Genomic DNA, 15,685 nt, shown 5'->3' on the forward strand with positions numbered 1-15,685 from the left:
CTGCAGGCAATCACAGCGTATTGCATCCCTTTTTTTTTGGTTCACTTGAACCTAATTTTTGTTGATCCCAGACAAACTATTTAAAGAATAGCGAGTTGTCACTTCCCAAACCTATTAAACCCAATATATTATGTGGAACGAGTTTACCTCATTAGTCCAGTATGCCTCACACTAGCGCTAGTACGGACAGCTGAGACTTTTGTATGACTTCATTTACTTCTGAAGGGGGATTGCTCTTCTTTTTAGCAAATGGCCCATTAGAAGATATTATAGAATAATCTTCCATCACTTAGGACCTCAATCAATTATACAGAGAAGTTATTTAGCTGGAAAGGTCTCATTAATTTTATAGATTGAAATCTAGAAGCCAAAAAGCACCATGCAATACTTATTTTCTCCTGCGGGAGTGCTGCAGGGAAATTGAACAGTTTTCTCCATGATTGTCATTTACCTATTAATTCCCACATTAATTTTTAGAAGAACTTTCTTAATTTTTTTAAAATCAACTGATCACCCACCTGGCCCTGATTCCGGCAAAGAGCTGATTTTCCCCGAGGATGTAGCTGTGGCTATTAAAGGTAAAATATATCACAAGGCCATTATTCGCAGCCAAAAATAAAAACACAAAACACGCAAAATTAATAGTAAATAGTGCTCTTAGTTTATTGCAATTCATAGGAAGGGAAAAGCCCGCCCAAAATAAGGAACAAATGTTAATTTGAGAGGGAGTTACAAACGTTTAATACCCATGAACGAAACAAAGGGGAAAGGGGGACGCAAAATGCTGAATATGAAGAGATTTCACTGTACCAATTTGTGCCGCACACCAAATGCTTTAACTGTCAGCTGCGTCGGTGCGCTCTCTTAAAGGGGTATTCTCAGGTTTGGAAGTTATTCCCTATTAATGAGAGGGAGTTAACATCCTGATCTCTGGGGGTGCGACCTCTAAAATTGTATGCATCGCTGCTCTATTCATTCTTAATGGGACCACCGGAGATAGCAAAGCGCAGTGTTCACCCGGTCTACAGCATCCCCATAAGAATGAATGTAGCGGCAGGGTGCATGATCGACCATTGCTCCATTAACACAATGTTCATTTTTGCATGTATAAAATTATATATACATATATATACATATACATATATATATATATATATATATACATATATATATATACATATATATACACACACACACACACACACACACACACACATACACACGTATGTATTTTATATTAAACCCAATGGCAACGTTTTTGATAGCCCCAGTATTATCATGTTGTCTCCTTCTGGTCAGAAGTTTTGTTCTGCTACTAAATACTGGTCTATTGTTTTTGTTCTGAAGTGGCACCATTATCACTGTATATACACAAAGAAATAACAGGGTCTTTGAACAAACACACACATTCGGACAGTGAGAGCCATGATTAAGAGATCTGCTCTGGAAACTTCTGATGCTGGTGATGTTAGAGGTTTGATGAGTAGAGAATAAGCGAGACGAGCAGCTAACTGCTGTATAAAAACCAATGGGCTGGAGAGAGCCGCCTGGGCTGTCAGGAGTTAAGGTTACGTTCACACTAGCGTTCTGCTAGTGTGCGTCGCCTTAGCGTCGGGCGACGCAGCGGCGACGCACGCGTCATGCGCCCCTATGTTTAACATGGGGGACGCATGCGTTTTTGTGTGTTGCGTTTTGCAACACTTGCGTCTTTTTTGCCGCTAGCGTCGGAACCAAGAAAACGCAGCAAGTTGCATTTTTCTTGCGTCCGATTATCGGCAAAAAACGACGCACGCGTCGCAAAACGCAGCGTTTTTGCGTGCGTTTTTGTGTGCGTCGCCGACGCAGCGGCACGCAACGCTAGTCTGAACGTAGCCTTACTCCCTCTCCTGGAATGTAACTTCTGCGTGGATTCAGCCAGGTTTTCTGGTGGCCGAGCTCCTTAGAATCCAGCTGTACACTGTGTAAGATAAAAACGCTCACAGCAGCAGATCAATTGCAAACTTGCTTATTTTTATGCTAACTAAAGCAGTTTAACAACATGAGAATAGCCCTTTAGGCAACAAGAACATTTACCTCAAAGGTTGACATCCTTTTTAATACTTAAGGAAGGAAGCTATGACGGTTCATTGGCATGCCGACCTTTGGAGAACCTGTCAGCACAAAATGACTGCTCAAACCAAACACAGGCGATCAGCGCACCCTTCGCTTCACCAAACAGTTCAGGGCACCAGTTCAGGGCACCATCCCACCTATCTCTTCCCCTTCTTTCCTGACTGTTTCTTGTCAAGTCAGAGCAATCCGAGAAGGATGGAGATAGATGGAAAACAAGAAGGTGGACGAAAATTTGTGGCTACGCCAAGGGTGCACTGAGCTCATGTGCTTGGTTTGAACACTCATTATGAACCAATCGACTCCCATAATTCCATATTATATTACAATTACTAGAAGAAAAAAAAATCACCATAAAAAGTGCAAAAATAATACAAAAGCACAGTCACCCGGGGAAGTAGAAAATGCCCTGCCACCCTCATGGTGGCTGCCGACATGCTGCTTTCCTGATGAAGGAACACTTGCCAGCTGCGAGAAGGAAACATTAACAAGTTGTGGTTTCTCACCAGGTAATTTAATTTTTTTAAGAAAACACTAAAATTCCTATAATCCAGTACCAATAGGGGCAGATTGGAAAAAATATTATTCACCCGTTTAGTTTAGGTCGGGAGACCCGCGATTGGGTTTGTAACATGGACTGTTAAAGAAAAAAAAAAAAAAATTAAATTGTGCACTACGGTACGGTTGTGTGAAGTCAATGGGGGGGGGAACATGCAAATATATTTCCATTCTCCTCATACTAAGACCATTTTCCCAAAAAAATTAAATGGGAGAAAATTTGAGAAAAAAATCCTAATAGTTGTGCAAAATCTGCTGGAAACTGGAGTGGATAACTGTATGCAGTGAGCTCCCCCTAGTGGTGGCTGCAGGCAGGATCTTATGTATCACTGTATGCAGGGAGCTCCCCCTAGTGGTGGCTGCAGGCAGGATCTTATGTATCACTGTATGCAGGGAGCTCCCCCTAGTGGTGGCTGCAGGCAGGATCTTATGTATCACTGTACGCAGTGAGCGCCCCCTAGTGGTGGCTGCAAGCAGGATCTTATGTACCACTGTACGCAGGGAGCTCCCCCTAGTGGTTGCTGCAGGCTGCCAGAATATATCATTAGTGAACTCTGTGCAAGGAAGGTCTATCGCTGGGTTATGCAGAAGTGAAGAATAAAATATAATTTCAATTTCTTGAATTAGACCCCCTCCTTATAAAAATGACTTCTTAGGTTAAAACCTGTGATCCTATCCACGGTAATAAATATGCACACAAAAAAAAAAAAAAAAAAAAGAGAATTTCCTCGCGAAAATGTTATAAAAATTAATGATGGTTCTATCTTGGCCGATAATTAAGAGAACAGCTGTTACTAATGCCCGTTCCCGGCTGTCAATCACCCCCAATGAATGCTTGTTGATCTTGTGCAATGATTTTTAGGCAGCAGAACATCGGCCTGTGTAAAGAGAAGAAGTGCTGCCGAGAAAAATGATATAATACGCGCACATCTGATCAGGCCATGAAAGGACCGATTCACTTAGCGGCCATCCAAGCCCGGCGTAACATGTGGCCTCGACTGATATTCACAGCAGATTCCACTTTGGTGCTACTTTAATATGTAGATTTTCCGCATGCAAATCCAAGGCAGAAAATTCTGATTCTTGTGTTTAGCAGAGGTCAGACCCTATAGATCCACAAAACCCAGATATCTTCTGCATGGGGAAAAATGGCTCCTAGATGATGATCTATCAGACCTCATAAATTAAAAAAAAAAACAAACAACGCAGAATCAAGCTTTCTCGTGAACGGATCGATCGCTATAGGAAGGGACAGACATTTTACGGTTGCCAGCTTTTATACAAAGCGCCCCCTCGTGTCCAGTCCTGTACAAAACATCGCACTTTCACCATACAAAAAGGGGTTTCCCATTTTCTATAACCCTTGTCCCCGGCTCCAGCTTGAAATAAAATAAAAATAATAATAAAAAAACCCCTGTGCTTTATTCACCCCTCTCCTGGGTCCAATGCAGAGTCTCCACCGCTGCAAACCATAATGGGCATCATGTTGACAGCGCTGCAGTCAGTCACCTCAGTAACTCTGAGCTGTTATTGCCACTGACCTCAGTGATCGTCTGCAGTGCTTAAAAAGTGTGACATCAGCACTGCAGACAATAATAGACACCGGGAACGGCAGCAGAGACTCATTGCCGGACCTGAGGAAAGGGAGAAAAGCACAGTTGGTTTGATTAAAATAAATAAAAATACACTAAAGCCGGGGAACCTGAACCTCCTTTAACATCAAGAATCTCTTTACCGAATGGTACAATATATAAATGTTTGTGTGTTTTTCTGCTAGTCTCAATCTAGGAAAGCGAGAAATGATCATTAAAGTCTCTGGTGAAGATCTGTCCGATATCAGAAGTTTTGTGGTTTCATTATCGTCATTTGTGACCTGGACTCGGACCAGGGAAACGGGTTAAATAATGAAGGGAATGGGGTAAAATAAGGTCCCTATTGTACATGATAGAATAATGCACAAAACCGTACAATGCGCTACAGCCCAGGGGGCGAGATGGGGCCGGGGCTCACAGTACAGAGAAAGAAGTGTTAAAATAAAAATGGATGCTTGGTTAAAAAGGAGAGGTGGGAAAAGAAAGAAGCGATGTCAGGTCACGTGCAGCCGCAGTGGAAGTCTGTGTCCTGCAGGGAGGTGAGGCTGCGCCCGATGCACACGACGTGGTACCAGGAGTCGCAGCGGTCGCACTGCACCCAGCTCACGGTGTCTTCCTGCGGGAGGCAGCACGATCGCCAGGCGCAAGGTTCTGCACTGGACACAGTCTGGGACACGACCGTTGGAGCCGCCGGGTTCTTTCTTGGACGACCACGAGGCTTCCTGCAAAAAGAAAAAAATCGAGTGAAATGAGCAAGAACGGCATCGAGAAAAAGGACAACAGCGACCTGCCTGCATGAAGAAAAAGGACAACAGCGACCTGCCTGCATGAAGAAAAAGGACAACAGCGACCTGCCTGCATGAAGGAAAAGAACAACAGCGACCTGCCTGCATGAAGGAAAAAGGACAACAGCGACCTGCCTGCATGAAGGAAAAGAACAACAGCGACCTGCCTGCATGAAGGAAAAAGGACAACAGCGACCTGCCTGCATGAAGGAAAAGAACAACAGCGACCTGCCTGCATGAAGAAAAAGGACAACAGCGACCTGCCTGCATGAAGAAAAAGGACAACAGCGACCTGCCTGCATGAAGAAAAAGGACAACAGCGACCTGCCTGCATGAAGAAAAAGAACAACAGCGACCTGCCTGCATGAAGAAAAAGGACAACAGCGACCTGCCTGCATGAAGGAAAAGAACAACAGCGACCTGCCTGCATGTAGGAAAAGAACAACAGCGACCTGCCTGCATGAAGAAAAAGGACAACAGCGACCTGCCTGCATGAAGAAAAAGGACAACAGCGACCTGCCTGCATGAAGAAAAAGGACAACAGCGACCTGCCTGCATGAAGAAAAAGAACAACAGCGACCTGCCTGCATGAAGAAAAAGGACAACAGCGACCTGCCTGCATGAAGGAAAAGAACAACAGCGACCTGCCTGCATGTAGGAAAAGAACAACAGCGACCTGCCTGCATGAAGAAAAAGGACAACAGCGACCTGCCTGCATGAAGAAAAAGGACAACAGCGACCTGCCTGCATGAAGAAAAAGGACAACAGCGACCTGCCTGCATGAAGAAAAAGAACAACAGCGACCTGCCTGCATGAAGAAAAAGGACAACAGCGACCTGCCTGCATGAAGGAAAAGAACAACAGCGACCTGCCTGCATGAAGAAAAAGGACAACAGCGACCTGCCTGCATGAAGAAAAAGGACAACAGCGACCTGCCTGCATGAAGAAAAAGGACAACAGCGACCTGCCTGCATGAAGAAAAAGAACAACAGCGACCTGCCTGCATGAAGAAAAAGGACAACAGCGACCTGCCTGCATGAAGGAAAAGAACAACAGCGACCTGCCTGCATGTAGGAAAAGAACAACAGCGACCTGCCTGCATGAAGAAAAAGGACAACAGCGACCTGCCTGCATGAAGAAAAAGGACAACAGCGACCTGCCTGCATGAAGAAAAAGGACAACAGCGACCTGCCTGCATGAAGAAAAAGAACAACAGCGACCTGCCTGCATGAAGAAAAAGGACAACAGCGACCTGCCTGCATGAAGGAAAAGAACAACAGCGACCTGCCTGCATGTAGGAAAAGAACAACAGCGACCTGCCTGCATGAAGAAAAAGGACAACAGCGACCTGCCTGCATGAAGAAATAGGACAACAGCGACCTGCCTGCATGAAGGAAAAGAACAACAGCGACCTGCCTGCATGTAGGAAAAGAACAACAGCGACCTGCCTGCATGAAGAAAAAGGACAACAGCGACCTGCCTGCATGAAGAAAAAGAACAACAGCGACCTGCCTGCATGAAGAAAAAGGACAACAGCGACCTGCCTGCATGAGAAAAAAAAGAACAAACTGCAACGGTGATACCACTCGATACCGTCATATTGCTGCAGGTTACAAACACTAAGTCTCATGCTTCACTAGAATGGTGCCATGTCTGATGTGCAGAGAAAGACTATTAGGGGCCCCATTATTTTCAGGAACAGTAGGGGCCCCGCCAAACAGAAAGGGATGGCATAACAGTCATTTACCACTACCTTCTCAGATGGGAGAAGAGGAGCATTACGGTTTCATACGACCAGACGTGCACCACGGATGTCACGCTGACCCATTGTAGCCTCAGTGTTAGAAATCCTGACAAGTACGATCACGGGGGAATATAATGCAAGTAACGGCTGGCAGCTCCTGCCCTGTGGGGACGGCCGGCCCTTTTATTACAAAGCCCATCTGACCCCGACCCGTGGTACGACATATTAAATAATCGTAACTTAAAGCAAACAGAATTTCTCTCTGGCTGGATACAATTTGGGATGTGTTGTTTTTACACCATGGACTGTACAGAAATCTGGGAAAAATCCTTCAGGCATTAAAGGAGATCTCTGACAAACTTGTTGATGGTTTCCACACTAGTAACCTGAAGAATTATGAGCGCAGCTCAGGCAGTGAGATTATGTGCAGCAGTGAATGCCATTGCAGTTGTATGGAGATCTCCCCCCAACTTTACATAACAAAAATCCCACCCTGGTTCTGAATAACTCAGAATTAGGGAAGGATACAACAAGTTTCTGAACTTATCACAAAGCTTAAAATTAAATGTAAAAGTTTTCTGAAAACCCCAGATCCTCACTCCCCAGGCTACAAAAGGGGAAAAAAAAAGCTGTGCTTTATTCACCCTACCTGGGTCCAGCACTGAGTCTCCATCGCTGCTCCCGCGTCTGTAGCGCTGACGTCACTTTCATAGCTCTGCGGCTCTGAACAGCCTGTGCTGTGAACTCACAGATTGGTTGCAGTGCTGTCGACATGACGTCAGCGCTGCAGACAATAGCAGACACTAGGAGCAGTGGCCAAGACTCAGCCCCGGACCTGGGAAGGGGGAGTAAAGAACAAGTTTGTTTAAAAAAAAAAAATACCCAAAACTTGCAGCCAGGAAACCTTACTACTTTTTCTTAAAAACAGCCCTCTCCTCACCTTCCCATTTCCACCTGTTGTGTCGTCTTTTTTTCGTCTTCCTTCCGCCTTCCTCTTTTTTTCTTCCTCTTTCCATCTTCATCTTCCACCTGCCGCTCCTCCTCATCTTCCTCCAGTTCACAGAGGACCTTGTGCTGCGCTTTCCTGCGACTGCTCCTTCTTTCCAGACCAGTACGAGACGGCAGCGGTAAGTCTGGAGTTGGCGGCTTGGTCAGTTCTACTGTCCCTCCTGTCAGTCCGACATTGTGCATCCTCTCGCGCTTCATCTTGCTGATACTACCGATGGAGTTGAGGATGACCGTGGCTCCTGTCGTGTAATGAGGAGAGACCCCGCGTTCCCCTCCAAGCCGCCGCGTTCCTAGTACAGGGGTGAAACCAGTGGAAGGGGTGGCCTGGGCACGTGGCGATGTGATGGCGCAGAAGTCCAAAGGACGCACGTGAACCCGCTGGAACAGGAAGTATGTGTCGGGGGATGCAGAAGGAAGCGATAGTGAAGGAGGACCCTCTTGGAAGCGGAGAAGGTCTCCGTCACACAGCTCTATCCTCTGACGACAATGGAGCTGAACCTCGTTGATGTAAATACCTAGGATAAAATATAAAAGGGAACATCAATATACAACGTGTCAGATAGGGGTTGTCCAGGGTTAGGAAAACACGGCTGCTTTCTCCAAAAATTATCACCATGAGTTGAGCCCAAAAATTATCGTCAGGAGACGAGTTGAGCTTGCTATTGCAACTCCACTCCGGATATGAATGGGGCTAAGAAGCAGTACCACAAACAACCTACAGACAGGTGTGGCGCTATTTTTTTTTTTTTTGCAAGAAAGCAGCCATTGTTTTCCAACTTGGGCAAACGCTTTTAAGTGCAAAACAATGCAGGGGAATAATGGAAGGAAAGGTGCGAGGACAGCAAAGATTAAGTAAAAAAAAAATAAAGAGCAAACGTGACATCTTTAGTGGGAACGCATGATGAACCTACAGAAAACTCAAGAGAATTTGCTTCATTGGACATGGGCACAACACCCACCGATCGCGCACGCGTCCCGGCAGGAAACCGCAACGTTATCACAGCCTCTCACCTCCTGATGTGGAAGTAAGCAGTGCTGGACAACCCCTTCTAGCACAGAAGTCATTTTAAAATCTTAACTTGCATATTGTTGGGGTCCAATCGTTGGGACCCCCAGTGATCCCAAGAAAGACACCGAAATGCCCTGTTGGAGTAGAGCAGTGACAAGGATTCATTCTCTATAGGATGGATCCCATCCCAGGAACGAGGAGCGGCATTCCCCTCTTCCCGATGGGGTATTTCAGAGACCCTTCCTTTGGGTGAGTGGGGGTCCCAGCGGTCAGACCAAATGATCACCTTACCTATCTGGTAAGGACCCCAACTCCTTTGTAAGTCAGAGTTTCTATACATTTATAGAAAAATATTTAGAATTGAGAGTCCTCAGTGGTTGAGGTTCAGTTAGCCATTAAAAGGTAACAAATTACAAGCTTTCGAGACTACGCAGGTCCCTTCATCAGGCATAGACTAATACAAATTCTAAAAAAAAACAAAAAACACATATATATGCACAACATAGCACAAAAAAAATGCCGTAGATAAGACAGGTGGCAGTGTCAGGAAAAACAGACTAGAAGATCCCAGGTACTTTCAGCTGCATCACATCTAATGTGGTGTGCTTAATTAATAATAAATAATAATTTTATTTATATAGCGCCAACATATTCCGCAGCGCTTTACAAATTATAGAGGGGACTTGTACAGACAATAGACATTACAGCATAACAGAAATACAGTTCAAAACAGATACCAGGAGGAGTGAGGGCCCTGCTCGCAAGCTTACAAACTATGGGGAAAAGGGGAGACACGAGAGGTGGATGGTAACAATTGCTTTAGTTATTCGGACCAGCTATAGTGTAAGGCTCGGGTGTTCATGTAAAGCTGCATGAACCAGTTACCTGCCTAAGTATGTAGCAGTACAGACACAGAGGGCTAATACTGCATAAAGTGTATGAGAACATGATGCGAGGAACCTTTTTTTTTTTTTTTTTTATTATAAATAGGCCACACAGGGATCGTTAGGTTAATGCATTGAGGCGGTAGGCCAGTCTGAACAAATGAGTTTTTAGGGCACGCTTAAAACTGTGGGGATTGGGGATTAATCGTATTAACCTAGGTAGTGCATTCCAAAGAATCGGCGCAGCACGTGTAAAGTCTTGGAGACGGGAGTGGGAGGTTCTGATTATTGAGGATGCTAACCTGAGGTCATTAGCGGAGCGTAGGGCACGGGTAGGGTGGTAGACTGATACCAGGGAGGAGATGTAGGGTGGTGCTGAGCCATGGAGTGCTTTGTGGATGAGGGTAGTAGTTTTGTACTGGATTCTGGAGTGGATGGGTAGCCAGTGTAATGACTGGCACAGGGTAGAGGCATCGGTGTAACGGTTGGTGAGGAATATGATCCTGGCTGCAGCATTCAGGACAGATTGGAGCGGGGAGAGTTTTGCAAGAGGGAGACCGATTAGTAGAGAGTTACAATAGTCCAGACGAGAATGAATAAGTGAAACAGTCAGAGTTTTTGCAGAGTCGAAATTAAGAAAAGGGCGAATTCTAGAAATGTTTTTGAGATGCAGGTAAGAAGAGCGAGCCAGTGATCGGATGTGGGGGGGTAAATGAAAGGTCAGAATCAAGGATGACCCCAAGGCAGCGGGCATGTTGCTTTGGAGTAATGGTGGAACCGCACACGGAGATGGCAATGTCAGGCAAAGGTAGGTTAGTAGAGGGAGAGAACACGAGGAGTTCAGTTTTTGACAGGTTTAGTTTCAGATAGAGGGAGGACATGATGTTAGAGACAGCGGTAAGACAATCACTGGTGTTTTCTAAAAAGGTCGGTGTGATATCGGGAGCAGAAGTGTATAATTGGGTGTCGTCAGCATAGAGATGGTACTGGAAACCAAATCTACTGATTGTTTGTCCAATAGGGGCAGTATACAACGAGAAGAGGAGGGGGCCTAGGACTGATCCTTGAGGAACCCCAACAGTAAGGGGAAGGTGAGAGGAGGAGGAACCAGCAAAACATACAGTGAAGGATCGGTCAGAGAGATAGGAGGAGAACCAGGAGAGAACGGTGTCCTTGAGGCCGATGGAGCGGAGCATAGTGAGGAGGAGCTGATGATCCACAGTGTCGAATGCTGCAGAGAGATCCAAGAGAATTAGCATGGAGTAGTGACCATTAGATTTAGCTGTTAGTAGGTCATTAGAGACTTTAATGAGGGCAGTTTCAGTAGAGTGTAAAGAGCGGAAGCCAGATTGAAGAGGGTCGAGAAGAGAGTTATCTGAGAGATAGCGGGTAAGACGGGAGTGGACCAGGCGTTCGAGGAGTTTAGAGATGAAGGGAAGATTAGAGACAGGTCTATAATTAGCGGCACAGTTTTGATCGAGGGATGGTTTTTTAAGTAATGGATGTATGATGGCATGCTTAAATGAGGAGGGAAAAATATATACTTAATTATATATACCCAATGTCCAACTGGGAGTCTGTGTGTAGGGGAAACAGGGCAAAAGCTTACAACAAGGATGAACTGTCATCGACATACAATAAGAGAAAAAAAAGAATGGATCTACCTGTGGCAATACATTTTTGTCTCCTGGATCATAGCATTATGGACATGAAATTACTTGTATTAAAATGTAACTTCAAATCTCAGAGACTTGAGTCTGGGAATATAAACTGATGATGACCTCTAACACTCTCAGTGCAGGAATGGGAATATAAACGGATGACCTCTAACACTCTCAGTGCAGGAATGAATGTGTCGCATGGATTTATGTCCATTTAGACCAATTAAGGAATTTGCTCCTCAGACCGTGTAGGGTCATCATAACACAGAACCAGACCCCAATCAGAGGACTATAAAACATTCACTCCTTATCTATGAACTGTTCTAATATTTATGGACAAACATTTTAGAACTCTCAAATACTGGTAGTTTTGCTTCACGTCACCTGTCTTATCTATGGCATCTTTTCTGGGCTGTATTGTGCATAAATGTGTTTTTTCAGAATTTGTATTAGTCTATGCCTGATGAAGGGACCTGCGTAGTCTGGAGAGCTGCAATTTGTTACCATCCTTTCAGTTAGCCATTAAAAAGGTATCAACCACTGAGGACTCAATTCTAAATATTTTTTTATCTACTGGCTAACACTGTACCAAGATATATATCTTTCCTATATACATTTTAGGAAGCTCAGAAAGATGAAGAAGTGCCATAACATTCCTGCTACAGACAGAGGCAGCACGTAAGATACAGCTATAGCAGACGGGTCGGATATCTCTACTGTAAAGCGGTAGCACCTATAAGTGAAAAATTTTAAAGGCCTTTTCCCATCATCATTGTTGTTTGGAAAACAGAGCACTTAATTTACCGTTTATGAAATCTTTTAGCCATTCTTGAGATATTAACACTTTTCTTTACATGTCATCACCTAGGAAACCGACCACTTCTGCTCTGTAGCTTTTAAACGCTGCACTGAAGCTGCCAGAGATTACATGGTACCGGAGAACAATCACAGCTTCAAAACAGTGCTTACAAGATTAATAGAAAAGAGCTTCTAAGGGCTGCACTTGTTCTGCCGTCTAGCAGCAGTGGTTGGTCTCCTAGGTGACAAGCTGAAAATAAAAGTGTTAATATCTCAAGAAGGACTACAAATGTTAACAAACAGTAAACTGCAAAAGTGATTATGTTCACAAGCACTGTATGACAATATCCATCTACAAAAGACGACAAAATACCCTTAGTACGTCCGAGGTCAGAACCCCCACTTTGATGCGGGCTCCGGCGGTGAGCCCGCATCAAAGCTGGGACATGTCAGCTGTTTTGAACAGCTGACATGTGCCCGCAATCGCAGTGGGTGAAATCGCGATTCACCCGCCGCTATTAACTAGTTTAATGCCACTGTCAAACGCAGACAGCGGCATTTAACCGGCGCTTGCGGACGGAAATGAGCACATCGCCGACCCCCGTCACATGATCGGGGGTCAGCGATGCTTCTGCACAGTAACCATAGAGATCCTTGAGACCTCTATGGTTACTATGCCGGTTTGCTGTGAGCGCCACCCTGTGGTCGGCGCTCATAGCAAGCCTGCAATTCAGCTACATAGGAGCGATCTGATGATCGCTGCTATGTAGCAGAGCCGATCCAGTTGTGCCAGCTTCTATCCTCCCATGGAGCCTATTGAAGCATGGCAAAAGTGAAAAAAATAAAAAAAATATAAGTTTAAATCACTTATATTAAATTGCCCCATTCAAAATAAAACAATAAAAAAATATCAAACCTACACATATTTGATCTCGCCGCGTTCAGAATCGCCCGATCAATAAAAAAAAAAAGCATTAACCTGATCGCAAAACAGCATAGCGAGAAAAAATTTGAAACGCCAGATTTACGTTTTTTTGGTCGCCGCGACATTGCATTAACCCCTTTCTGACATCGGACGTACTATCCCGTCGAGGTGGGGTGGGCCCCTATGACCACGGACGGGATAGTATGTCCAGCGCGATCGGCGGCGCTCACGGGGGGAGCGCGGCCGAGTGTCAGCTGCCTATCGCAGAGGACATCCGGCACTATGTGCCAGGAGCGGTCACGGACCGCCCGCGGCACATTAACCCCTGGCACACCGCGATCAAAGATGCAGGGAAGCATCGCGCAGGGAGGGGGCTCCCTGCAGGCTTCCCTGAGCCCCCCGCAGCAACGCGATGTAAACCACCCTTGGGGGTAAAGGGGTTAAAATGCCATGACGGGCAATCAAAAGAACCTATCTGCACAAAAGTGGTATCAATAAAAACGTCAGCTTGGAACGCAAAAAAAATAAGCCCTCAACCGACCCCAGATCACGAAAAATGGAGACGCTACGGGTATCGGAAAATGGCACAAATTTTTATTTTTTTTTTTAGCAAAGTTTGGATTTTTTTTTTCATCACTTAGATAAAAGAGAACCTAGACATGTTTGGTGTCTATGAACTCGTAATGACCTGGAGAATCAGAATAGTTTGCATTTAGTGAACGTAGCAAAAAAGCCAAACAAAAAACAAGTGTGGGATTGCACACTGAAACTCCTAAACCCTTCATCCAATTTTAATGTGGATACCCTCAAATGAAAGCTGAAAGTCTGAACTTCAACTGCTTCTGAATTGTTTTGTTTAAAATTCATTGTGGTGATGTCTATAACCAAAATTAGAAAAATGTTGTCTCTGTCCAAATATATATGGACTTAACTGTATATACATATAGCGTCGGTACTGTCAGTGTCACGGCCCTTTCACAGTCAGTGCTTATAAAGTTTTAAGAGCGCACTACGGTGCTAGGAAAAATTAGAAGGGGCAGATCACTGCACCCCGGCTCAGAGGTCGGCCCCTCACTTAAGTGATGCCATGTTCCATTCCACTCCTGATTTTGGCTTACAAATACTGATCGTGTGAACGTGGCCTTAGGACGGCCTATGGGTCTCTCGACCCGAACTTATAGTCTTATGCAAACCTGTGAGATCAGGAGAACTGGAGTCGGCACATGGATCATTGTGCGAACAGGAGGCCCCTGTACGGGACCCCCGAGAACCGCCTCCCTCCTCCTGGCATCAGTGGCTCTTCTCATTGGTCGGCTTGGTGTGACGTCACACCAGAAGATCCGACCAATGACAGGGGTAGGAGGCGGTTGTCATGGCTCCCGCCCACAGATGACTGACCAAGCCCTGAGAATCGATTCTCCCACCTCTACCAGGCCGTGTGGTTGTACCGCAAGCAGCCATATTTCTACAGCTGCCGTCACCATCCATGTTGGTCCGGGACACTGTGTGACTACGCCAGGACCTGATGGCCGGCGGCTGCGTGCGATGTCGTCCTTCACGGTGAGAATCTTGCTGTTGGTTTCTCCAGGTTGCCGCACGCGGCGTTGGATCGGACATCTGGAAACGCGTCAGCGCGGCGCCGTCTACACAAAGCCTAGAATAGAGAAGGACAGGACGAGACGACACACTGAGATAGTCACCGCAGTTGGAGCAGCTCTCCAGCTTCACCCGCCAGTCTCCGCTGGGTTCTCGCTCCGCGTGGAGCTCCGCCTGGACGCCGGGTTTCCCGGGCAGGGGGACATCACACAGGTCCGGCCGCGCCCCGAGCCGATAGGTGCAGCAGGAGGAGTCCGGCAGGAAGGTGTACAGGTCCTGCGAGGAGGAGGATGGGACCGCCCCGTGGTCAGAGCCCATGCGAAGCAGCTGGAAACAGGGCTGCACCCGCGACACATCTGACCCCACCATGGTGGCCGTTACGGTGACGTCTAATTATTGGCAATGACCTTTAACCTTACACCACCAATATCATAACCAACTAAAACTACTGCCTTTAAGAAGTCTCCAGGTCAAACTATCCCTTTAAAACAGCATCGTATCCTCTACCCCTTTAAAAGAACCCCAAAAGATACAGAATGGGCGTGGCCTCCACTACTGCTGACGTCAGCTGCTCTACCTATAACCTCTCCCTCCAGGAATCCAGCTCCTCAGCTTGTGCCCGGCAGCGGGGGAAGGAGGGAGGACACTGGAGAGCGCGAGAGGGGATCCCGGACTGTGACGTCACGGAGCCCACGGAACCACCGTCCCCGCCACCGCCGCTCACCAGCGCCGGGAATAACGGCGGGAAAGTCAGAGGAAGGAAGCGCGCCTTTGAAATTTGGCGCGTGTTTCCAGCGTGGGACACGCCCACGCTCCCCCATTGGCGGAACACTTTCTGTCTCGCTCAAGAAACCCCGCCCCTCATTTCAGTGATTGGTCTCGTTGACCAAGCCTTTTATTTGGCACTCTCATTGGTTGACGTATTTTAACCCCGCCCTCTTTTTTTAATCACTGCTGACACGTTCTTTTGAATAAACTTTATTGCTCAATGAACACTTTTGTTGACAAATGGCCGG

At 46.1% G+C, this 15,685-nt stretch overlaps 1 protein-coding gene across 1 annotated transcript; it reads right to left on the reverse strand.

Annotated features, from left to right (window-relative positions):
* Positions 1–647: 647 nt before the first annotated feature.
* TCF19 (transcription factor 19) lies at positions 648–15,405 on the reverse strand. The gene is made up of 3 exons (XM_069746472.1): positions 14,774–15,405; positions 7,729–8,311; positions 648–4,981 (listed from the first exon to the last, which is right to left on the reverse strand). Exons 1-3 carry the CDS (start codon positions 15,036–15,038, stop codon positions 4,759–4,761), a joined length of 1,071 nt encoding a protein of 356 aa, XP_069602573.1. The 5' UTR covers positions 15,039–15,405; the 3' UTR covers positions 648–4,758.
* Positions 15,406–15,685: the final 280 nt, after the last annotated feature.

The sequence above is a fragment of the Ranitomeya imitator genome, chromosome 2 (assembly GCF_032444005.1).
Source record: "Ranitomeya imitator isolate aRanImi1 chromosome 2, aRanImi1.pri, whole genome shotgun sequence".
Classification (NCBI taxonomy): domain Eukaryota; kingdom Metazoa; phylum Chordata; class Amphibia; order Anura; family Dendrobatidae; genus Ranitomeya; species Ranitomeya imitator.

Excerpts from the sequence above, each read along its gene's own strand:
- TCF19 (XM_069746472.1), bottom strand. The coding sequence starts at position 15,038 with ATGGTGGGGTCAGATGTGTCGCGGGTGCAGCCCTGTTTCCAGCTGCTT. Across the intron at positions 8,312-14,773 it reads GGAGAGCTGCTCCAACTGCG|GTATTTACATCAACGAGGTT; the intron begins GTGACTATCTCA and ends ATTTTATCCTAG. Across the intron at positions 4,982-7,728 it reads CAACAGGTGGAAATGGGAAG|GAAGCCTCGTGGTCGTCCAA; the intron begins GTGAGGAGAGGG and ends TTCTTTTTGCAG.